Source organism: Atheta coriaria, unplaced genomic scaffold (genome assembly GCF_025399875.1).
Source record: "Atheta coriaria isolate IRGN ID8LTWV9N9 unplaced genomic scaffold, Caltech_Dcor_3.1 hic_scaffold_8_pilon, whole genome shotgun sequence".
NCBI classification, from domain to species: Eukaryota; Metazoa; Arthropoda; class Insecta; order Coleoptera; family Staphylinidae; genus Dalotia; species Dalotia coriaria.
In genome coordinates, this window is record NW_027045450.1 from 566,256 (window position 1) to 591,883 (window position 25,628).

Below are 25,628 nucleotides of genomic sequence, written 5' to 3' on the forward strand. Positions count from 1 at the left end.
TGATAAATCAAGAAAATCACATAATAAATAACATTATTTATTAACAATATAACGTACAGTGACATAAAATCATTACAAATAATACCATTAAAACATATATTTCTAATTTTTAATCTTCATGACTTGCAATAGTAGCGCACTCTATGACGTATTAAGTGTAACACGCACTTTTCATCTAAGAATCTCCTATTTCCGTGTTCAAAGGCAGCAGGAATTCGCAGGATTTCAGTACACAAACAAAGTCATGGACCTAACCAACAATTACAATTACAAAATGTAATAAATGTAAACGTAGCGTAATGTTGATCTTGCTACCATAACTAAATAAAACAAATGACAACCAGCAGAATGGCAAATAGTGCGCCGGAAATTATCATTTGGTAAGTTAGAAACAAAACTAACTCAAAAATTCAATAACATATGTCTAGAATAAACCACAAATTTGTTTTTAATTGTTAGTTTCATTGTCCTGCTGACAACTGGCATTTTTATCTTAATCAACAAGTCAATATCAACTAGTAATATTGAAGCAGAAGTTGGCCCCGATTACAAATGGATCATCCATGGCCTAACAAACACTCTGGGATACATGACTGTCCTGGTGCCAGGCATATTTGTACACAAATACATCAGAAAGATAAATTATTTAGACAAAAACAGTGAGTATGAACATATTTTTCATTGAATTCATACAGAAAACTTACAAAAAACTTTTCAGACTCTGGATGTTTATACAGAATCATTCAGAAATGTTATGCTGAAGACGAACTTATTGAAAAATCGCCTGTGGCCACCTCAGCAGCCGGTCAGAGATCAACATGTCCATCATGGGTGAATTTATTGATAAATTTCACGATGCTTCAAATATCATTCGTGTCCTGGGCGTTCCTGCAAGAAAAAGTGATGACACAAGAGTATAAAAACGACGCCGGCGAGATCGGCCATTTTAAAGACTCGCAGTTCTTGGTGTTTGTTAATCGCACGCTGGCGTTGGCGACTTCCGGTTTGGTAATACTCTGCTGGCGGCAACCACGTGTCAGATGCCCGATGTACAAATACGCATTCTGCTCGCTATCGAATATTTTAAGTTCTTGGTGCCAGTATGAAGCATTGATGTATGTTTCTTTTCCACATCAGGTAAAACATCAAAATTTAATAAAATAAGGGTGGTTTTATAACAAAATTTCATCATTTTTAGGTGTTAGCCAAAGCTGCGAAGACTATTCCCGTCATGATAATGGGAAAAGTTATATCACGGACAAAATATGAGTATTATGAGTATGTAACCGCATGCATACTCTCTGTGGGAATGCTTTTCTTCCTGCTGGACATGGGTAATGGTAAAGGATCAACTGTGACGACATTCTCCGGCGCCATTTTGTTATTCGCATACATAGGCTTCGACAGTTTCACGTCCAACTGGCAGGGAGCGCTCTTCAGATCGTATTCGATGTCGCCCGTGCAGATGATGTTCGCAGTCAATCTGTTTTCGTGCATGTTCACTGCTGTTTCTCTCACACAGCAAGGAAATTTCATGACATCGATGGGATTCATCGTGCAATTTCCGACATTCCTCGTCGACTGCGTTATGTTGTCGATTTGTTCGGCTGTTGGCCAGTTATTCATTTACAAAACCGTAGCAGAATTCGGTCCGCTCGTATTTGCCATTATTTCTACGATTAGACAAGGCGTGTCGCTGTTCTTATCATGTGTGTTTTACAATCACGACGTGCACGGCCTCGGCGTGCTCGGCATTTTCTTGGTGTTCTTCAGCGTCTTGCTACGCATTTATTGCGGACATCGGATTAAATCCAGACGTACAAATGTGTAATTTATGTAATCAGTGAGATATTTATTGTTTAGTGGAATTTTTCAAAATGGCGGCTGTTGATTAAATAAATTCGCGTCATTTTTCACCTGTATACCAATGAAAACATTCGGGATATTCACAGCAAACGCGCTAGTGTTGTTTCAAAATGGCGTCGCGTTTGTTTCTCAACACCCATGATTTTTATTATACAGTTACAGGGCACTTTAAAAGCATAGCATTTCTAATGAATTACTCCCAGTCAGTCCGAGGCTGCTTAAGTCCGGTTTGAACATCAAACCGGCGGAACTGTCCTGCTGCTATCTACCTATCCTGCCCGCGTCCACCTGATAACAATACACCTCGAGTGTCTACAACAATACTGATCATCATGGCGGCTCCCGGGGCAAAACTAAACGCTTGCGCACTTACGACAAATTATTATAAAGTGTATGTTTAATTTAATCATATAAATCAAGTCGAGTTCGTTCTTGAAACTGTTGAAGCGGTTTGACGTGCGTTCGGCCGTCGAATCAAAAGACACACCCGCTAAAAATAAGCGAAAATCAAACACAATATACTCGCTAATATTTACACATAGGTTAAAAATTAAACGTTTAGGTTATTAGAGGTTAGGTTACATGAGTGGGCAACGAACGCACGTCTGTCTTTTCTTGTTGTGTGGCATATAATTAACGTGTTGTGCGCGTTGTGTGTTAAGATGTGACGTGTGGTGCAAAAATAAGCATAAAGTTAACTTAATCGATAGTCCAGCTTCGAGAAGAACCGGTGTCGGCATCATTCTGGTTCAATAAATAAAATAAGCTATCACAAGACAGAGCAGAAGTGGAGACAGACCTCGTCGTCGTGATCTCTCTCGCATCTCATCGTGTAAAAAATAAAGATATGTTTGTTTCATCATTTAAAATCAATATCGTCTCCTTGCGTTGATCCTTAATTTAAGGTAAAAGCGCGCGTTCTGCGTCCACTCCTGGTTTTACAATTCTCTGCTACTTACAACTAAGTGAGGATTATTGTTTTTGTTTTGTTTGTTATTGATTTGTAGTGTTATGTCGTCGGTGGTGAATTATCGTCACGCGTTTGTTTCAGTTGCGTCGTGTGATTAATAAATAATTGAGCATTTTCGCAGCGTGGCTCACTGCCGGTAGGCCGGGATGTTGACGCCGTTGCCGGGCGCCATGTAGTCGCCGATCATCAAGTTAGCCGCCACTGGATAGTTGGTCATCACCAAAGGTTGCTAGAAGTTGAAATAAAGTCTTTTCAATTAATGTATTCTTATTAATATTAAAAATGCGTATCTAGTTTTGTTTATTACTACTTTTAAGTGGTAATTACTAAACTAATCAACATAACATTTTGTACACAGATGAAGAGTATTGCGAAGCATATAGGATAATTTTTATTTGAAAAATTGAAATATTTTTGTCGAAAATCAAGTTTTGGTCAATTTACCGCCAGGTGGCGTTAAGATTCAACGCCATCTGATGGATAATTCGTAGGCAAAACTCTAGTATTATTATAAATACATTGTTTCTATACTTACTTGTTGAACTGTAGGAGTTGTGAAGAGCGATGGAGACATGGCGCCTCCAATAAGTTGAGCAGTCGGTGTAGACGTGGGGCTGGCAGCCACACGTCCTCGGCCAGTACTCGAAATGCATCCTGGATGGATGCTAGGCTGCGGCACTTCGTGCAATTGCGTCGGATCTAAACAAATCAAACATAACCTTCAATTTCACCTCCTCCAAAATAAATTTAGGCAACTTACCGAGCGCAATCAATGTATTACTAATAACAGTCTGAGTGGTGTCCATCGAAACTTCACCAAGGCCATTGACAGACATTCCATTCACCATATTCACAGCTAAAAACAAACAAAACATTTAAAATTTAAATAATCAACAAATTTTTGTACTTTAATACTTACCATTTCGTACTCCTTGCGCATCCAACTGATTCCAATAGTTTTCGCTTGGCGAAATATTAGACACACCCGGTGGGGGCTGAACAGGCGCTCCAGTGTACCGGAAATACGGATTTTTTAGGTCCAAAGTATTGGACGAGCGTTGCGTTGTGCCTTCCAGCTGTAATTCGATTGTAACATCATAACTCTGACGCTTGTTGGCAATTAAATGAACGCGTCCGGTTAAAATCTGCCCTTGTTTCACCAAAATCGGTTCCTCAAGCAGACAACGCACTTGATACCAATGAGTTAGTGGTTCAGTCGGGGCTGTACTCAACCACACAGTGGAATCTGTACCGATGAAAGCCACATCGAACCAAAATGCAAGACCATGGCAGGTACCCGACTCTAATAAGTGAAATTCTACTGGAATATCTACAAAAAATAACATTTTAATAAAATAATTTGAAATTTTTAAATATTACACTTACCAATCGAATGTAGATCGGTTTCCGAAGCGTCAAGAAAGTCAACAACATGGCGGACGGACTTGCTGAGACAAATACGCGCATCGAACGTATCAACAATCGGCTGGCGGAAGTACTCCTTGATGGCGCAGTTCTGAATCGCCGACAGATTCACGCCGTGGAAGCACGTCTGGAACCAGAAGTTCGCCTTACCGAACTGCTCCATGTAGAGAGCGTCGTCGGTGAACGGAGCGATGTGCAAATCGCCCCTGGACGGGAACATCTTGCCGCCTGGACGCGCCAACCACTTCTTCGCGTGCAGGTACGTCTCAAGCATACGCTCGTTGTACAACATATAGCCCATCGGCTCCGAGACAATAATATCCACCTTCTCAGGGATTTCAATCTCCTCGATCTTACCGGCGATTACTTTGATCACATCGTGTAGGTTGTTGGCGTTGACCAACTTCTGCGCAAAGTGCGCCATTGTGGATGCTTCGACTGCATACACACGCTTTGCACCGGCTTGCGCGGCGAAGAAGGATAAAATGCCTGAACCCGCGCCGACATCTAACACTATTTTGTCCTAAAACATCATAAAAATAAGCAAATATTTATTTTTTTAATAAAAACTTGAAACTTACTTTAAAATCGGCAAGATTACATAAAATAGCCCGCTGGTAAGTGGAAGTCCGCACGAAATCCTGCAGCATGTTCTGCTGCTGTGAGAGGTAGCCGTAGAATTGGAAATATTGCATCGCCGACGAGTCCTCAGTTCGGATGGAGAACACGGAGGTGTTTTTACCGCTCTTTACCTTCGTTATCGCTATGTGAAACAATCGCCCATCTATAAAATAACAAAATGCATGTCAGTTTTTGCTTGAATGACTTCCAAAGGGGGAATTTTCACCCCTCAAGATTGCATTTAATGAAAGCCCCATTGAAATTCACCCTTGGGAATACTTTTAATTCAATTTAAAGAATATGATTTAATTTATGCCACCAAAGATACAATTGTTGCTTACCATCTTCATTTAGGAATTTAAAAAATAAGGATTCATCTTCAATGTGGAATATGTAGCTTTTTGAGGAGACCCTACAACACTCTGTGGAGGCATGTACGGGAAACTCCAGAAGAATTGTGTCTTCATGTTCTGCAAAATACAAAAAAGAGTTGAATTAAAAAAAAAAGAGTTTAATGACTAATGGGAAATTTCCATTGACTGAAGGGTAAATAAAGTATGCATTACTGTTATTTTTACGAATATAAATCGTAAAATCTACAAGAATGTTATTTTTTAAATCAAAATAAATAAATGTTGCCATGGAAACAATAAACTCTCTTAATAAATGTTAATTGAGCGCAATTTAAGAATGCAAGAGTAATAATAACGCGCATTTGTATTGTATTCGCGTCTATTGTGAGGGTAATTAATGGCATCCCGCCATTCCGTTGCAAAATGCCGAAAACGTCGTCGAAATTTATTTCATTAATTCAATTGATGTGAGCGCGTGCCGTGCTTAACCCCCAAGATTTAATCTTTGCGAATTAATGACCATGACTTCTACTCACCATGGAAAAGTTTAAGGCTGAGTCCTTGAGGATCGTAGTCGAGTTTAGCGCGCGCCGTCGACCGCGCGAACTTCTTGCGATGCGTGCCGTCTTCGCCGACGAGGAACACGTCCACTACGAAGCAGCCCGCCGCCGCCATCGCCATATTCGCGCCGCCGGTTTGCATGTTGACAACCACTCGTTCGTCGCGGTCTTGCTGCATCACGCCGCACTCTCGCACGGACACTCCAGAGCGCGCGCTGCTGCCGCCGCCGGTGGTGTTGGTGGTGGTGGTTGATGAGCTGCTCGCTGTTCCTTCGCGACGCTGCTCGCGCCGGCTTCACGTTACAAATGGTCGCTTGGCCGCTCGAGGCGCCGGAGGTCGCTGCGATGCGTCTTGCGCGCCGCGGTCTTCATCCAGAGGGCGCCACCTTGCGAGAATTCTTCTTGACTTTATTTGACGATTTTCTTAGTTAAAACGTTTAAAAATTTAAATATAAACATTGAAACGTCTTTATAATGATATTTACTATTAAACTAATATACATTTAATGCGAGTTGATGTAATTTTAGTTCATAAATCATAAGAACAAAATTTGTTATTTGAATATGACTAGACGGTTATTTGTAAAACTAAAAAGTCCGGTACTTGACAGTGCTTCGGATCTACTCGGCGAAAAGTGAATGTCATTCGATTTGATTTTAGTTTTTCGCGGAAACTAACAAACCAGGTGAAATAATTGATAACATGCGTAAATAATATTCTAATTTAGTTTATTTGTTGGTATTTAATAGGTGTTTGCGTGTTAAATCGCTTTGATAGCATTAACAATTTTCGTAAAGACTCGGTTTAACTCTTTCTCGGTTTGACAAGATGGCGACACAAATCTGACCCAACACCTTTAAATTTTAACATAAAAACGCCAAAACACGTTTTCAGCCTGTTGCTATTATTATAAAAGATAAGGTATATTGAATTTATCAATTTAATTCAACAATTCATGTTATAGGTGTTCCAAAAAGTTTAAATGTGACTTATGCAGCATTAGTTCCTGGCAGTTGTTGATTCAGCAGGTGGCGCCCATCGCCTAGCGTCCGCCTTGGTTTTCGTTTATTCCGCGATAGCGATAGCGATTGTTTGGTCCCGAACGTGCAAATTGCTGTGCGAATCAATCGAACACAAAGCCATGCACAAAAAAGCGTGAGAGGCGTCCGCGGGCCGCGCGTATCTCTTATCACTGCGAGCGTCACGGCGAGTGGCGAGCCGAACGGTGGGAGGCGCATCTCGCATCGAATCATCGGTTGAATCGGCGCTTAACGTGCAACAGTGACACGCAGCGAGCGCGGCGAGTAGCGCGTAGCGACCGACGAGAAACCGAGTTGTAGTAAACGCACCGCGACCGCACCTATCCCGACGACCGACCGCCTGCCGAATGCGGGGGCCGTGTGTAGTTTAGTGAATCTCGACGCAAATATTATGGATAAATAGCGAATCAACATTATCAGCGTATGTCTAATCAGCGGTAAGCGCCATCCAAATTTATCTAGCGTCTGCGGTAAGCGCCGAACTACACTTATCGAGCGAGTGTGTGTTGTGTGATGGCTATTTCCGAAGAGCGTGAATTTAGGGCATTCGCAGCGCCTGGCTTTTTATTATAAGCAACACATTCAACTGTTTATCATCGTTACAAACGAACAAGACGTTCATTGTTGTCGGTTCGATTGATCAAACAAATGGCACTTGCATTCATCTAACTTCACAGCAAACAAAAAAGGAGTAAAATAACGCATGTGCGCTGTTGATTAGTCATGTTTCAGCATTAATAAACGCCACACCTTGTTGTTACCAGCAACAAATTTACATTATTACTACATATCTATTGATATTTTCTGTTGAATTTTTCTTCCAAAACTCGCGTTGACCTAACTGGGTGACAGTGTGACTGTGACGTCAACACTTTTAGTACAAAATCGACCTAACGATGATGTCATGAGTTATTTATATTTGATTACTAAGAATATCTCAGTTTGTTGCTCATCGCCGATCGGAAGCGCAACCGCACGCTTACTAATGTAGATGATTAGTTGATTTTTGTGCAGCTTGCAGCTGGGACAAAGCGCAATATGGCGGTGGTGATAGCGAGCTCGCACCTGGTTTATAACACACTAGGAAAACAAAAGACAAGCGGGCCCTCGGAAGCAAACAAATTGTAATGCTAACGAAGACAAGCGTTGGTTACGGACATTTTGTAACTGTTATTTTTCATGTACTGCACGCATTACACATGGTTTCGAGAGGTGTTGAGCTTGGGAAAGTCTTGAAATTGTCAAGCACACATTAACATTAGATAATGTCATCAGTGAAGAGTATTTTAAAATTATCTAAAATTTAGTTTTATTTCATATTTTTGGTCTGCTGTCTGTATTTCTTATTTTATTGAGCTATTTATACACTTTCTTGCTTTAATTTATTGATTTCTGTCAAATTTCTTCAGGTTATATTAAATAGTTTTATTTCCTATTTTTCACAATTTCTGCAAAATTTTTGATAATTTTTTTGGTTAGTTTTGCTAAATATTGACAGTTTACGCTTTATTTTTGACAGAAACCAGTCAATTTTTATAAGTTTAGTTAGGTTTAATCAGTTTCTTGTAAAAATCTCAACTTTTGATGATTTTATTCTTGATTTTTAACGGAATTATATAATTTTTACCGCTTTTCGACAATTTTAACAGATGAAACAAAATTTTACAACATTATAATTGCATATTTTATTTGATGGTCACTGAACCATGCGCGGTGACAATACAAACACGTCCTTATTACGCGTGCTGCGAGCGCACTAAAAATATGATACTCTCGGCGGTTCGGTGGCTCCGTTGCCGTTTATTTTCGTAATGACCGAGAGCGCAAATGGAGCAATTGTTGATGAGCTGCGCAAGTTGACCACCTACTCATCTCCGACTCCGCCGACCGCCGCGACAATCTAAGCATCTAAGCATTAAAAATTCTCGGCGTGTCACCGCTACTCACGACATCTTTAAATTTTTCCATCTTTTTTTTATATTATGAGACACAAAGTGACTCAAAAAGTGTTGAACCTGCTGCATACACGTCTACTCTATTAAATAAATAGAAACCCAGACAGGAAATTCAACAATCAAAATCAACATTCTTATCAATGTCAATATTTATTGTGATTTTTTTCGCGAACGAGAACATTGACTTCAATTGTAAACACTCGGTAAATAGAAATAAAAATACCCGTGGAGTGGTATCAATGAATGTCGTCGTTCATGTACAAGTTGCGCATTCAGCTAATTAAAAACGACTACAACTCGCAACTTGCACGCAAAGATCAGATTTATTCACTCGTGACATAATAGCAATGGCGCGAATAACAGTCCATCAAATATTGATCAATAAACTGCAATTATTCACATTACATCAAGCGTTTACACATGGTCTAATTTGGTTGATTGTGCAATGTGTGAGAACCGCGCGCGCAATATTCGCCTATATCTGTTTGTTTGCGTAGCGTTTTTCATGATTTCTCGGTCAGTTTTTGTTTAGTATTTAATTATAATTATGTAAACACTGCCGATTACAACCTACACGATATTTTTGGCGGGTGATTAATGGCCGAATCGCGTTTTTATCACTTTATAACGCATTATCAATGTGCAATTTGTAATTATTATTTTTAATGCGTTTTTTCTTATTTAATTTATTGATTACTGTGAAATTTCATCAGGTTATTTAGGAAATTTAGCGAACATCTTCTATTTTCTCATTTTTGACACATTTATTGTTAATTTTGATCAATTTTGACAGTTTCCGCTTTATTTTTGACAGCAAGTTGTCAATTTTAATTTCTACTGTCATTTTGGTTCATGTTTGGTTAGGTTTACACACTGTACCAGTCAAAACGAGAGTTTTGTTGCTTTTTTCTTTAAGAATAATTTTTAATTAATAATAATTATGTAAACATTGCCCATTACAACCCACACTTCAATTTTCTGCAAATGATTAATGTCTTGATCGCGTTTTATCACTTAATATCGCATTATCTCCATGCAAATTGTAATTATTTTGTTTTTTTACAGTTGCACGATGACTTTTACAAGAATATTAGCTGTGCTAGTCCTTGGGGCACTCATAGATGCACGAGAAAGTAAGTTTTTCACAATCCATTGCTATTCTTAGATGCTTTTGGCATGATTTTGCATTTTTTCATTTGCAAATAATAAATAATCTATTTTTATCAGTACCTTCACCGCCGAGAATAATCAAACAGCCGCCCACCGACGAAGTGCTCTTCCAGGTCGGCGTGGACGAGAACGACAAACCGTTTTACATCGAATGCGAGGCGGTCGGCGAGCCGGCGCCGAAGTACAGATGGATTAAAAACGGCAAACACTTCGACTGGCAAACGTACGACGACCGTATCTCACAGCAACCCGGTCGTGGCACTCTATCAATCGCCAAGCCGAAGGATGAAGATCTCGGCCAGTATCAATGTTTCGCCGAGAACGAATATGGCGTCGCCACTTCCAATTCAGTCTTCATGCGTAAAGCCGAGCTCAATTCATTCAAGGCACAACCACCGCTATCACTCACCGGGCAGGAGGGTGAACCTTATAAGCTCAGCTGTCAACCGCCGGATGGCTGGCCTAAGCCGAAAGTATACTGGGTGAAATTATTGAATTCTGACGCGTTCAAAGCCATAAACAACTCCAGAATGACACTGGATCCAGAGGGTAATCTCTGGTTTTCGAATCTGACGAAACAAGACGCCACTGATGGTTTCATGTACGCATGCGCAGCTGCATCATCCACTAAACTAGAGTACAAGTTAGGTAATCGTGTGTTACTTAAAGTTATCACTACCGGAGTGTCTGCAGCGCAAAATAAACACGAACCGGTTAAGCAATACGTCACCAGGAAGAATGAAGTTGCTTTAAGGGGTAAAAAGGTTGAGTTGTATTGTATTTACGGTGGTACGCCATTACCGCAAACAGTCTGGACTAAAGATGGTCGACAGATCTTATCAACTGAACGTGTGCAGCAGAATAACTACGGTAAATCACTGGTGATAAACCTGGTGGATTTCGATGATGAAGGCGCGTATACTTGTGAAGTATCCAATGGTGTCGGTGAATCTCAAACGCATTCAATCAATCTGCAAGTGCTGGCTGTGCCGTACTTCACCGAGGAGCCGGAAATCATCAACGCCGCCGAAGATGAATCGGTGGAATTCCGTTGCGATGCCACCGGCGTCCCCAAGCCGCAAATTAAATGGATTCACAATGGCAAGCCCATTGCGGAAGCCCCGCCCAATCCGCGACGCAAAGTTGGTCCTAATACGATCAGTATTGAGAGATTAGTGAAACGCGATACTGGTAATTACGGCTGCAACGCCACCAATTCCCTTGGGTATGTCTACAAGGATGTCTACGTGAATGTGCTGGCCCTAGCGCCGGAAATCACCGAAGCGCCGCATGATCAGGAGGCGGTCGATGGCAGAGGTATTAATATGACTTGCAAAGTGTTCGGCGCGCCTAAACCGGAAGTCAAGTGGGTGCACAACGGCAAGGAACTCACCGGCGGACGATTCAAAGTGCTGGAAAATGGCGATTTGAATATTGATACGATACAATTTGACGATTCCGGAGAGTATACTTGTTATGCGGAGAATAAATTCGGACGCGCGAATGCATCCTGTTCGTTTAACGTAAAATCACATACGTTTATCAGTGACGGACCTGAGGATTATGAAGTATCAGCTGGTACACAGGCGACATTCAGGTGTAACGCCGTTGCGGATCCTTCCTTACCTTTAGAAATCATCTGGATGAATAATGGTGAACCGATTGACTTTGAAGGTGAACCACGATTCGTAAAATCCTCGGATTATTCTTTGACAATCACGAAAACAATTGAATTGGATTCGGGTACCTATACCTGCTTAGCTCGTACACCTTTAGATGAAGCATCAGCTAGAGCAACCCTAACTGTCCAGGATGTACCTAATGCTCCTAGAATGGAGAGCATCAGGTGTAATAACAAAGATGCTGTTGTCAGGTGGTTCCCACAGGGTGATAACCGTGCTCCTATCTCACATTATACTCTACAGTACAACACTTCATTCACTCCGGATGTGTGGGAGACTGCCTACGATCACATACCAGCTGTTGATATGACCTACAGCGCACCTATGAGCCCATGGGCTAACTATACCTTCAGAGTTTTAGCACATAATAAAATCGGACCTTCTTTACCCTCGTCACATTCAGATGTTTGTAGTACACAACCGCAGGTACCACATAAAAACCCCGATCGTGTTGAAGGTGAAGGTGACCGCCCTGATAACCTGGTCATCCGGTGGACACCAATGCCTGAGATTGAACACAACGCGCCGAAATTCCAGTATAAAATCTTCTGGAAGCGGGATATACCCGGTGCGGAGTATAATGTGCACGATATCTTAAACTGGCGACAAGATAATCTTGTTATTTATGATCAACCATCATTCCAACAGTATCGTATCAAGGTTGTCGCTATGAATGAACTTGGTGAAGCTGACGTTGCCCCACAGGAAGTCATTGGCTATTCGGGAGAAAACGAACCTACCCAGGCCCCGTATAATTTCACACTTGTACAAATTCAATCGCCTACCAAAGCTTTGCTTAGCTGGAACCCAGTGAGTTTGGATTCTGTCCGCGGGCATTTCAAAGGTTACAAAATCAAGACCTGGACGGATAAGAAGCCTGGGCATAAAGAGATACAAGTACAAGGCGAAGCTACCAAGGCGCTGGTGACGAATTTTACTCCGTTTGCGAAGAATTACGCGCAGGTTTATGTTTACAACGGCAAATACAATGGACCACCAAGTGAGACGCTTTCGTTCGATGCGCCGGAAGGAGCCCCGGGACCAATCTCATTCTTGGAGGCTTATCAAATGGGTTCTTCTGCATTCCTACTCACTTGGAAGAAACCTGACCAGCCGAACGGCATCCTCACCGGGTACAAAATCTTCTATTCTGTTGTCAATGGAACTTCGGTGTTCCCCGAGATTGCTAGAGATCCGCAGATTTTGAATCCCATACAGTTGCGGGCGAAATTATCTGGGTTACAACCGGGGGTTAAGTATAGGTTGTATATTAGTGCGACAACTGCTGCTGGCGATGGTAAAAAGTAAGTTTTTATGAAATTTTTTTGTTTTTGGAAGTTATTTTTATATTTTTATAAATTTTAGGTTCTTTATTGAGCGTGTAACAAGGGGATCTGGTGCAATGCGTCCGAATCAACCGACATTTAGTACTTCACGTGTTCCCAGCGATGGCGGCAATATGGTCACTATTCGTGTCCAATGGTTGCCCGATTTCGAACGGCCCGGTTCTCACTTCTACGTGAAATACCGCAGGAAAGGCGATTCCAACTACCAGACCACTCATGAAGAATACCATGATGATTACACAGATGTAGCGGGCTTGGAACAAGGCGAGACTTATGAAATGTCGGTTGTTGCCGTTGACGGTAACTACCAGGTTGAAAGTTCGCAGCAGGAAATCGACACGTATGGCGGCGAAGGACCGATTATTCAACCACGCGAAAATGTAGCAACTGCCGGCTGGTTTATTGGCATGATGCTTGCCATTGCCTTCCTCTTACTGGTGTTGATCTTGGTGTGCATTGTGAAACGCAATCGTGGTGGTAAATATGCTGTGCACGAGAGGGAGCAAGCGAATGGCCGACACGATTATCCGGATGAAGGTGGTTTCCATGAGTATTCACAACCGTTGGACGCGAAATCAACTGCGAGTGAGCCGAAACCAGGGCCGGAAAGCGATACGGATTCGATGGCTGAGTATGGTGAAGGAGACACAGGTAAATAATCATCTCAGCCATTTTGTTTCTTTAGTTATTCATGAGGTTATTATGATTATGTAGTAAATGTGTTTGGTTTTGTGTCGTCTTTTGTTTATTTTGATCGTTTTCGTAGAAGGTATGAATGAGGATGGCTCATTTATCGGACAATACGGGCGTAAGGGCAAACAGGGTGGTGAAACAACGTCCCAGGGATTTGCTACTTTGGTTTAAAAGTAAGATTATGTTTTGTTTTACGGTTTTTTCACCGACGTTTTACTAATCTTTATCTTTTCCTCTTGTATCTTGTGTGTTTGGTGCTTGGGTTTCATACAAACTAAAATAATTCATGATATTTATATCTCTGGGGTTGTTTTCAGGTCGCTTCACAGAGGATGGCTCATTTATCGGACAGTACGTGCCCACGAATATGAGACAGGCGCCTCCGAATGCTGCCACCTACGTTTAAGTATTCAAAAATCCCCCAAAAAACAACGTTCGACACGCGCGAAATGCAAACAAAAACGAACGATCGAACAAAAACCAAACGTGAAACACGCGTACACACATCAAAAACAAAAAAAAAAGCGCGTGCATTTTAGATTTGTATTCGGCTAGAGACGTCTTTCTATCACCTCGAATATCTTCTTGCATCTTGCATCTTACTATTCTGACCACATACAAACACACAACTTATGAGGACATCTATTTGTATTTCGAATGCAGTTAAGTTTACCTAGTTTTCTTTATTTTGTACCACGAAGCTGAGTTTAAATTCGTCCATTTTTTAGATTTACTCGATTATTTGCTAGGTTGTAATATTTAAAGAGTTCATATAGTAACGCGACGCGTTTGTTTGTAAATGATTAAGTGTAAAGTTTAAGAAAAAGGCGCGATGAGATTGCGATGATGAGTATTTCATTTTTATCCATTGATTGTTATTACGTTAGTAGGTGTAATGATTGTGGACCTCTTCTCCTCCGCCGCTGTATTATATTCAAAGTGCAACAAGCATACACACACACACAATACACAGAAACAACACACACGTGCAGACAAATTCGCTAAAGTAACATAAATAAAAGTAAATTTTAAAGAAATCGCGCTTAGTTAGGTAGGCCTGACACTGCCAATATGAGAAATGGGCTTGGGCTTGTTGAATTGATTTGTTGATGACATTTTTTTATGATAGATGAAGATGAATTGTGAAACACACTCACGATGGGAACCGGTGTTGTTGCTTGTTACGAGTTTGCCCTCCCCCCCTTTTTCTGCAATTTTCTGCAATCTTGTCTTCTTTCGGTTTTTCCGTTGTTTCGAGAGTCGCAACCAACCATCATTAAGGATATAATTGATAATGAAATAAATACTATTTATATTTATATATAATATATGATATTATAAATATTAGGTAGGATCGCTTTTGTACATGTAAAGATTATGGGTGTCGCGAGCACGGAGTGTAACGCACTAGATTGTGTTTTAAGAAAACAAAGACAGGCAAAGAGAATGCAACACACAGAAACACACAAAACAAGAAAAAACAAAATTAATGATTCATTGATACTACTCGCCTTTTTGTATGCCGTAATTGCGAAATATGAAACATTTATGTACAACTTAAGTCGACCTGGCGGGATTCTCGCGGGCGTGTGGCGTGCGACGAATCAAAAGTTTATTTAATTATTTGCCGCGCGCGCGTTGGAGTCCCCCCATAACAGACGCCTAGAGCTTTTTATTATTACATACATTGTATTTTTTTTCATTTTTTCGATTCGTTTACTTTACGAAAATACCTACAAAACTAATACTGAAACATATGCAATAACGAAAAGATCTGTAACAATTCTCTTTTTGACGATTTGACAATTTACACTGCTCTCAAGTGTCGTAAATTTATTTTTTTATGGAGCTTTTTTTATTTTGAACAAAATGTCATAATTTTTGCACTTAAAAATAAAAAACAAAACAATTTACTATTAAAAAATGAATGCCACCACAAACGTGCACACTTTTCCACCAACGAACCTAATGTTTACATTGTCTTAGATTTAGAATCACTACCACATTTACCACATTCCGTAAGCAGTAAGTACTAATTGGTGCTAATGTTCAACTGATGACTAATAACAATAAATAGTGTTAACTGGTATCAGAATTGAGTAATCAAAGTCTTGTGTGTCGTCAATTGCGCCGATCATTTTCTCATTAATCATGCAACTTTCATCAATACTAATTTACCCACGTTAAAATTCGTGTTAATGCGTGAAAATTGACGAATGTTCGTTAAAATCTTGCTTCTAAGTATTCAGGCCATTTTGTTTTGACTTGCAATTTGTTTTTGTGTTTATTTAAATTGCTACCACGAGTTTGTAACGTGTAAAACGTTATCAGTGAACAAAACAAGTGCATTCTCATCACGCGATAATAATAATTTGAATTATATTTATGTACGGAGACAAAATGGCGGTCGGCAACAAGTTAAATGGTTGAAATTTGGAATTTTTGTTTTTGAGGGCTTTGAACTGTATTTTTGTACAGACAAGTTTGACCTCAACATTAAAATACACGAAATATTTGCATACTCTTGAATTTCATGCGTGAAACGTTCATAAATTTTGGTAAAATATCAATGGAAAACGACTAAGTTTTTAACGACAGTTTAACTGTTTATAAAACACAAGATACAAAGCAATTTGAAGAAATTTAGTTGAAAAGTGTTTAAATGTTTATTTAAGAAAGATTTATAACTAATATTTTAAATTTTTGATTGTTTTATATTATTTACTACCAATTTTTGTACAAATTTCACTTCAATGTTTGTGTATTTCTGTCTATCTTTCTTTCAAAACTTAATTTTATGTACCATTGTCTAATTGTGAACGAGACATGAATGAAATTATTGAAAACGCTTGACGTACATGTCCCCAAAGTGGCTTTTCAAGTACTCTAAGCCGTTTGCAAACGCAAACCGGTTTGGAAAGTGTCATCGCTGCTTCTACCAAAGTCTATTTTCAAACTCCACACTGAATTTCCGCTGTCTAATGAATAGTCATGCGTACATTGTCTGCCAAACACAATTAACATTTCTAGTTCATTGTCACGATCAAGCATCATGACTCTGATTTTTTTATTATGGTTTTTTATTACTGACACAACCAATAAGCAAGACTCACAAAGTCTTGAAATAAATGCACAAATAGGAATAATGTTGAACCTGTTCAGTGGCGGATTATGCTTCAGTGGGGCCCTAGGCGCAAATAATAATTGAGCCGCTTATTTTGAAAGTGGCCTAACTCCATTTATCTTCAAATCGAGATATTGAAAGTTTTGCGTTTCAATGAATTTAAAAATATACGTATAAGATACAAAGAAGTCATACTGCTTGAGCGTATCTAAGGATGTTAAATTTAAAGTTCCAGTTAAAATAGTGGCAATTATTAAGTAAATAACGTGCGTTTCCTTATCAAGAATGGAGTTGGGCCACTTTCAAAATTAACAGCCAGATTCATTATAAAATTTGAAGATGCCCAAGTCCATTCAACATAATTTAAGATGTTTCAAATTGAAGAAAAAAAACGTCTTCGTTTCACAGACAGCTTCGTGAAGTAATACATTTTGTTTGATAAAATCTGCCAAACCCCAAAACTTCTCAAAAATGTTCTTTCTTTCTTCTTCATTATAATTTTTTGTGCACGCATTCCGACAACCACAATCTTTGTTTCGAAATTTTTTTCATGAACAATACTTCCGGTTTAACTGCAATATCTTTTTCCTGAATTCCGTTTTATCTTTCGCACTTTTTGGATATATGGTGCATCAATCTTTTCTCCATTGTTATTTGAATCTTCATCCTCTGACGAGGAATATTGTTTTATAACTCTTTTTCTTATTCGCTTTTTTTAAATTATTAATTACTATTTCTTCTTCACTATCTGAACTAAGTGGTCTTCTCCAGTTCTTCCTCATGGGTGCAATAATTTCTATAATTTAATATTAAATTTTAAGTTTTATATTAATTAAACGTACAGGTTAATTACCTAACGCAATTGTCCCAAAAATGAGGTGGACTTGTAAATACTAATTAATTGAAATTACCTTCATCGCTGCTTTCCGTTATTATCAATAGTAAATACCTTGATGTAACTCTAAATGGAGTTAGGCCACTTTCAAACCACACGGGTCAGTTATTCAATTAATTCGGAAAACCTATGTGTAAAAAATGTACCGTATTTTCTCTGAATATAAGCAATCTGACTTGTGTCACTGATAAATAACATGAAGTTGTACATGTAACCATGGTAACCGGTAAAAAATTGAAAAACGGAGTTAGGTCACTTTCAAAATAAACGGCTCAATTAATATTCAAAAAAAGAGAGTTACCCGCTATTTTACAACCTCAATGGAATATTCCTCAACAAATTACAAAACAAAAGGAACAATCGCCTTCCGTTTCGGATAGTTAGAGAACTCTTTCTTGTAGTTACGATGTTTCCCCAGCGCCCACACACTCATCTGATACATCCCAGCGGCGGCAAAAATCAATGCTGGAATACAACTTGTCATGATGGTGAAACCAAGCCAGGCACCGAACTCATACGTGTAATTCGGACACGAAACGAAATTAAACAGCAACGTGAATGGATTGCCATCAGGTTTCGGGATTTTCCTCACCGTGGAACCCGCAGGTCTCAAATTCCTCAACAGAATATGAATGCTGAAGTTCCCAGCCTCACACAGAGCAAACATAATCAACCCAATCAACATTTGATTCGTCGACGGTGGCGTAAACAGTGGATGATTAGTGAAATACGCTACAAACGCAGCGAAACCCCAGTAATATCCACAGTTTTTGAACAAGTTACGAACTGGCATTGTTCCATGAGAGAATCGATGTACAAAGAGCGTTTCCAATAACCTCTTGATATAATGCACACTCCAGCAGAGCCAGGCGATTGTCGCTGTGGTTGTGAGTGGAATATTAGCATCACTGCCGTAGATGATTCGTGGACGCATTGCGAACAAGGCGTAGACAACCAAAGGACCGAAATATTCAGCAAGGAATACTGTAGTCCATGAAATCTGCGGTCCTAGGTCTTTGACGAACAGTTTCGAGCCGTTGCTGAGTGCAAGTGTGGTTGAATCCGAAATGTCTTTGCCTTTTGCTTCACTACGCAGTGATTGTCGGCAGGTGAGCATGCCGGAGGCATCTTGAATAGCTCGCTTGATGTCTTTCACGGTGCTTGTAGTCTCGATGCGGACTTTGCACAGTTGTTTTTTATTCACCAGAAATATCTCCACCTTAAATGTTTTAATTTACGAATTGTGTTGATTGTGGCTGTGATGGTAATCTTACCTCAATCATGACTGCGCGTTTTATTTGCTAGTCGACAGAATTAATTCACGGTGCACCGTGTACGTGCACACGTTGTGCGTTGATTAAATGTGAGTTAATTTACCGTTACAGTGGCGATGTGAGTAGCGATGTACGCCGCTATCGTGCAATCAGGCGACTGGCGATTATAACCGGTTGGATAAATGTGTTATGTAAAATGCCGGTGATCCGTAGTGGGGCGACCGATTGTTTTCGTTGACAAAATGATGACACCGATGACATGCAAACACGTTTTATTCACGTTTACATTTCAATTTCTGATTTTCGTATGCGGTATGCAGTTTTGTATGTGCGTATTACACGAATGTCATTACCCGGTGCACATATTGATTATTTCCATGCGTGTAAATATTCAAAGTCTTACCTTGCATTATATCTCATCATGGGAAGACGTAAAGTCTTATCACAATTAATAACTATTGAATTTACGAAGCGCAACAGCCATAATATTAATTAAATGATTTGTTTTATGACTATTAATACGTATTTATAATAGTATAATTATTTTAAAACACTACTATTAATAACAAAAACAGTTTTATGTAGTAATTGAATTGTTATGTAGTAAGAATTGGTCTGTTTGTGTTTTTGAACGTGTTTTGCTGAATTTTACAATAATACTATTTGTTTGTTGTTTTTTGAATTAGTCTGTATTCTGTCGTCTGATTCCTTATCTGAATTCAATACTGCTACCGCCATCTGCAGTCAAAGCAAATAACTAATTTTTATGTTTACAGTCGCAGGTGCAATTCGCGACTGTTATTGTTTTATCAGCATTGTTAATATTTGCAGAGTTTTGAAATATTATACTACTGTTTTTTATTGTTGAGATTTGCATATATCAGCTGTGGTGTCCGAGTGGTTAAGGAGTTTGACTCGAAATCAAATGGGCTCTGCCCGCACAGGTTCGAATCCTGTCCACAGCGAACCTTTTGGTTTTAGGCCCTTTTATTCACAGGTAAAAATTACCTCAGGTAGATGTTAACATCATTGTTGAATTCAGTTGTACGGAGATTGGTAGTGGCATCTAGCGGTTTGATGTGGAAGTTAAAACTTTCACGCACAGCAAGTTGCATACGATGACGTACTAAAAGTGATAAAAAAAGAAAGAAATGTCCTGCTGGAAGCATTCAAACGTATAAACAACAATAACTATTACAATTCTTAACTATAAAACGACATTTTTTAATCATTAATTCAAAAGTTTTTATGAATTCCTTTTAAAAATAACATAAATGTATAAATTAAAAAAAAAGCGCAAAAATATTAAAACTCAACTTTTTTATAACAATTTTAATATTATTCGAATAAATTCATACTATATTTTACAAAGAAACAAATTTATATATAAATTTCCCTGAACATATTGCAAAAATATCTAAAATTACCCAAAAAACTCAAGAAAACAACAAAATTTAACGTTTCTTTCAATTCTTCTCCTTTACTAATAAATTCACTTACTATACACTCAGCAAAAACATAATAATCAATAATTTATACTTTAGTTTATCTGCAAATATAATTTTATGCGTACCTGACCAACCTTTCGCAATTTTACATAAACTAGTCTCCTAAATCTCACATTCCTACTGCATACGCATTCACGCCTCAGCTAAACGCATACCCACTCAACCTGAAGAAACTTTATGCGCCGATTTGATTCTCGACTTGACACTGCATTTCTTGTATTCGGTTTCTAGCCGGTAGTAAAGTAAACGACAGTTGAATCTTGTCCGTGGTCGTTGAATCTCGCAGAGATCTCGAATGAAAACACATCTGTTGCGTATTAGTAGGTTAGCGGAACACACTCGCAGCCAGCCAGCGTCAGCCGATCATCGATGCTAAATTAGTTGGCGAAACAGACGAGAAAACCTACACACACACACACACCGAGCACAAATCTTCAACATAACGAAGTATTACGTCTCGTTCTAACTCCAATACCCGATGGTGTTGCATTAAGATTAATGCGCATTTCTGTTTTCATTCGACGTTTTTCCAGTTGAAGAACGAGTACACTTGAGCACTTCAACAACGCGCGACTAGTTATTCAGCTTTTTTACTTCTTTTCAATCGATTGCGCGTCGTTAGCGAATTATTAAATAACTCACGCGATGAAGTATTGATAGAGGAAAGCTTATTAAAAGTTTTTTAATTGCGCAGCGCTACGGGAATGACAAAAATTTCATTTTAACTTTAGAATTTGAAAAATTAACTTTTAAACTTATTTTAAAAAGGTTTTGATGTTTAAATAAATAAATACTTGTTATAATTAATTAATATAATCATTTATGATGCAATTAGCGCTAAATTTACCACTAAATGTCGGTTAATGTTACGGTTCTGTCGTTTTTTACCTTTTGCTTTACTTCACTGAAGTTTTCCTTCTATTCTATCTGTAATATACCGTACACCGGTGTTACAGCGGTAGAAAATTGCAGAACCACTGCAGATTCTGCACGCACCGCATTAATTGCGTTAGTTCGGCGCTTAATCGCGCAAGAAAGTGAATATTTACGGCGATAAACGCGCGCAGATTCATCCGTTTCGTCCGGTTCACGTTCCAGCTAACGCGCCGGCGACGTAAAGAAAGCACGGATGTTACGCGGAGCAGCAAATTAATGAGTGTGGATTTTTTTCGGTGTCGGCGCGCGGCTCGCTCGTTATAACTTAACAAACCGTCTATTAGCCATTTGACCAACATACGAAATGAACCGCCAGCCACCAGCTGGGCGTGCTGCAGCGTCTTCAAACGTTTTTTCTTTTAATTCTTACTGTTACGAAGAGGTTACTAATAGAGATTTAATTTTATGTCTTATATTGGACTTTTACTTTGTCGGAAATGTATAGTTAAAGTTTAATTAGAAAGAAGAGTCTTATTTTGACATTTTACCACTTAACAATAATATATTATAGGTTAAAATGTTACAATATTTAAAGATAATATTAATATCTACTAATATCAACAAAAATAATTTAAAAATCTTTTTTAGTTTCTGAGTTATAACGGTTTTTCCATCGATTAAGTCATGATTACATTCATTTACTTTTTCTTCCACCACATGAAGACGGACAAACACACATATTTGATATTAAACAACTTAATTCTCTATTAAATTTCCTTTCTAATGATACCTCACTCGAAACTCTACCTTATTTCAATCTCAAGTTATCACGCATTAAACTTACATAATTATTTTCCTCACAGCCATTTTACTGCCAGCTGGAATTCTGAACACACAGCGCCCTCACACGCAGCTAACACCAACCCAAACCATCAATTAGCCCCAAACATAACCTATACTTCATCCTAACCTAACCTAATTTACAAATGTTATCTAAAGTTATCGCGTTTGCATAATTTCTCCGATATTACACACCATACTGAATGAATTCTGAATCGAATGTGTGTTACATAAATGTATTCCGCTTTCCAATCGCGCGGGCTCGTTACGAAGGCATCTCCTCGTATGCCGGCGCTGGTTGAGTAACACGAATGCATATTTTAAGTCCGGAAAAAATAATAAATAAATAATCGTGCCATCATATTGCTAATAGCGGGCGTGGCAAAACGGAGTAAAAACGCAACCAGAATTTGAATTTCTGTCCGGCATCCAAACACTAATCACGATCTAAAGCGGCCGATGTAAATTTAGGCCCGGCGAATAAATTTCCGATTTTATCTTTTATCACCAGCGCTTATCTCGGGGCGGACAGTGTCCACCTGATATTTACCATTGCGTTATAATTTACAGCCAAACAAACAAACCGTTTTTCGAATCTCGATGCTCTATAGTAGAATCTATTTGTAAAGAAAAGAGGTGGAGTGCATGAAATCGATTAAGGTCGCCATTCCAATTCTACGTTTGGTTTTATTAAACTGCCATAGTTTCAGTAACATCATAACATTATAACTACATAACCTCAACCGTTTAATTTTAATCGTTTTAGGTTAGTATTTCTGCGGTTTAGGTTATGTCTGCGTATAAATGCGTTGAAATGTTGAAGAAGTAGTCTAGCCGCTGTCCAACACTGCAATAAATAGGTTACTGTAACGAGGCGTTTGTTATTTCCGCTGAAATTCCATTCGTTAATTGGAAAATGGCAACCTCTTGATGTTACAATGTCATTCATCGAATACATACCAACTCGTAACAAACAAACATAACCTAAACTCCCCGCTGAGCCATAACACTAACTTTTCTCGTTTGATTTTACGAGTTGCGAGGCAAGTTTGTCACTCGCCGGTAGTTTTACGACTTTTGTTTGACATTTTTTAATTTTTTAGGTTAAAATGTAAAACAGAGGTTATGTACGGGTGTCGAAATAAATGTGCTAAAATGAAAGTGTGATGATACTTAAATCGAGCGCAAATTGGCCATAAAAAACAGTTTATTTATTTGGGATGGCCTCACCTACATCCGATTCTAATCGAGAACAATCCGAATTCACATTCGTGCCGAGCCTGTGTGCGGCTTAATACTTACTTGGTTACTTTCGACTTTGTTTCGTCTGCGCGTCAATTGCTGCTTCCTTCCTTGAGTTGGAATTTAGTTAGAAAATTAGAGTATGAGGTTTTGGTCGACGAAACAATGCAATGATATAAATTATTTCGGACAGATTCGAAGCATGAGATAGGAGCGAAACGAAAACTTTAAATGGTGGCATTGCGGGAAACAAAAGACGCGCGGAAATAACAAAGCACATGAGCGCATAAATAAATAATAATACGGAATGTTAATCTTGAAAATATTAGAAAGTATTGTTTAGGCGGAGAGAAAACAATTGGATTTATGGGTAGCCAAAGGTTGGTGTGGAAGCTGCGTGTGAGGGCACTAGTTGTTCAGGAAACCAGCTGAAAGCAAAATGGCTGTGCAAAAGTAATGATTTTTTCAAAACGCTTTATCTCAGGAAGAAAATATCAGAAAAGTTTGAATAAATTATCATTAGAAAGAGAATTTATTATAGATTTAATGTAAAAGTATCAAATGTATACATTAAAACGCATAAATTAAAATTTATGAGAGATTTACCAAACGTCTGAAATCATATTGGAAATCGAAAAAACATAAATTTCTCTTCCAATTTCATGCAATTAATAACAATTGACAAGCAATTTCGTTCCTTGTTCACGTATTGTGCATTGTTTGGTATTATTGAAGTAAATTTAATTGACGTGGAAGTAATTTGCTTGTCTTTAACAAGGAATTACCGACTCCAAGAAAGTTCAAACGCAATCGCCGAAAAATGACCGCCCGATTGTTCATAATATCATAATTGTGATGATTATGACTCGTGTTACACTTTAAAAGGCCTTTCTCTCCAGGCAAACGTCCGCCGTCGATAATGAAAGCATGCGCTCGTGATTTTCGGCCGCTTATTAACCGAGCAAATAATCAAAAAGCAATTATCTTTCGTTCTTTCGATGCTTTCCACTCGAATTTCATCGTTTTCGCCTCGTTCCGGCGCAGTGCGCAATTATTTCGACATAGAAACCTATCAAAATCATAGGTTTTTACTAGCACAACGAATTTAATTAACTTTTAATCAGGGAAAATTAAGATAACCACGTTTGAAGCTTAAAAACAATGAATTATATGTCTATACAGCTAAATTTTTAGGTAAACAGCACCCTAACCTTTAGGTATGCTAAAATTAACCTCAAAATTAACAGTTTAGTCCTTGTAAATGCTAAAAACGACACAAATTAGAATCGAGTACATCGCGTGCTCTATTTCGACGCATAATTAATAAACGTAATAATTCATCGCCACCGCCGGAACGATTCCGGGCGTAAAATCGTAAAATTAAACAAATTACACGCCTCGAACGCATTTACACGCACCGAAATTAGTTTATGAGGTGAACATGTTCAACTCGCGGCTTATTAGTTTTGTTTGATCAAATTTCTCGAATTTATCATCATCTCATTTCGAATGCAAGCGTAACCAGCGTGTTGACGATATTGACGCATTGACTAATTTCGAAGGATGTGGGCGTGTCGATCAGCAACCGAACGAGCATGAAACATTGCGCGTTATTAATTAATTTATGCACGCGTAATTGCGCTGGCCCACATCGCCGTCGAGTAATTTGAAGCTGTCGGACCGGCGTTAAATAAAAAAATAATAAAACAATTTCGGCGTGTCATTAGCGAGTTGTTTATCTTTCTGATTGGGCGCCGCGGACACAAAATGGCTTTTTTATCAGTGTGTAGAAACTCAATTAGAAATGCATTAAAATTGATCGGATGCCCACTGGATAGATCTGTTTGTTTTTTGGTTTGCCAATCGGAATGCAATCGGAATGTGATATTACATTCTACGAAGCGTTGGAAATTAGTTTTTGATGTGTTTAATTGAATTTTGCATGGAACTATTATTCAGAATATATAGGAGTAAGGTAAGATACATTTTACAGGTTAGAAAATAATCGTAATGAAAATTGGCAACAGGAAACTTTGGTTACGAATATCTCTAAACTAAAAGCGATAGAAGCGAACGGATTGAAGATTATTCAACTTTGGAACAATCTTTATAAGATTAGATCATAAAATTTTTAAATATCATGAGTTAAGAGTTCCAAAACAGAGTTTAAAGTCTTAAACGTTTTCA

The 25,628-nt window shown here is 38.7% G+C and overlaps 4 protein-coding genes, 1 long non-coding RNA gene and 1 other non-coding gene across 7 annotated transcripts; 3 read left to right on the top strand and 3 right to left on the bottom strand.

Annotated features, from left to right (window-relative positions):
* Positions 1-163: 163 nt before the first annotated feature.
* On the top strand, positions 164-1,922 carry sll (adenosine 3'-phospho 5'-phosphosulfate transporter 1). The gene is made up of 4 exons (XM_065309113.1): positions 164-380; positions 460-659; positions 719-1,137; positions 1,199-1,922. Exons 1-4 carry the CDS (start codon positions 334-336, stop codon positions 1,829-1,831), a joined length of 1,299 nt encoding a protein of 432 aa, XP_065165185.1. The 5' UTR covers positions 164-333; the 3' UTR covers positions 1,832-1,922.
* Positions 1,923-1,964: 42 nt separating this feature from the next.
* Art4 (arginine methyltransferase 4) lies at positions 1,965-6,111 on the bottom strand. Its single transcript, XM_065309111.1, has 8 exons — positions 5,772-6,111; positions 5,224-5,352; positions 4,843-5,045; positions 4,223-4,784; positions 3,756-4,166; positions 3,597-3,692; positions 3,372-3,535; positions 1,965-3,065 (listed from the first exon to the last, which is right to left on the bottom strand). The coding sequence occupies exons 1-8, from the start codon at positions 5,971-5,973 to the stop codon at positions 2,964-2,966; spliced, it is 1,869 nt and encodes a 622-aa protein (XP_065165183.1). The 5' UTR covers positions 5,974-6,111; the 3' UTR covers positions 1,965-2,963.
* A 773-nt stretch (positions 6,112-6,884) lies between these two features.
* On the top strand, positions 6,885-15,606 carry Nrg (Neuroglian). 2 transcript variants are annotated; one of them, XM_065310321.1, is made up of 6 exons: positions 6,889-7,273; positions 9,857-9,924; positions 10,019-12,947; positions 13,009-13,640; positions 13,756-13,855; positions 14,000-15,606. In XM_065310321.1, the coding sequence occupies exons 1-5, from the start codon at positions 7,260-7,262 to the stop codon at positions 13,851-13,853; spliced, it is 3,741 nt and encodes a 1,246-aa protein (XP_065166393.1). In that variant the 5' UTR covers positions 6,889-7,259; the 3' UTR covers positions 13,854-13,855; positions 14,000-15,606. The 2 variants fall into 2 exon arrangements, with proteins under 2 accessions (XP_065166394.1, XP_065166393.1); XM_065310322.1 differs by lacking the exon at positions 13,756-13,855 and having other exon boundaries at positions 6,885-7,273.
* Positions 15,607-17,294: 1,688 nt separating this feature from the next.
* Positions 17,295-18,032, bottom strand: LOC135797805 (uncharacterized). The gene is made up of 2 exons (XR_010549634.1): positions 17,718-18,032; positions 17,295-17,602 (listed from the first exon to the last, which is right to left on the bottom strand). It is a non-coding gene; the product is annotated as an uncharacterized lncRNA (long non-coding RNA).
* Positions 18,033-18,036: 4 nt separating this feature from the next.
* Positions 18,037-19,306, bottom strand: Sc2 (trans-2,3-enoyl-CoA reductase Sc2). Its single transcript, XM_065310323.1, has 2 exons — positions 18,976-19,306; positions 18,037-18,920 (listed from the first exon to the last, which is right to left on the bottom strand). Exons 1-2 carry the CDS (start codon positions 18,982-18,984, stop codon positions 18,042-18,044), a joined length of 888 nt encoding a protein of 295 aa, XP_065166395.1. The 5' UTR covers positions 18,985-19,306; the 3' UTR covers positions 18,037-18,041.
* A 552-nt stretch (positions 19,307-19,858) lies between these two features.
* On the top strand, positions 19,859-19,940 carry TRNAS-CGA (transfer RNA serine (anticodon CGA)). Its single transcript has one exon. It is a non-coding gene; the product is annotated as a tRNA-Ser (tRNA).
* Positions 19,941-25,628: the final 5,688 nt, after the last annotated feature.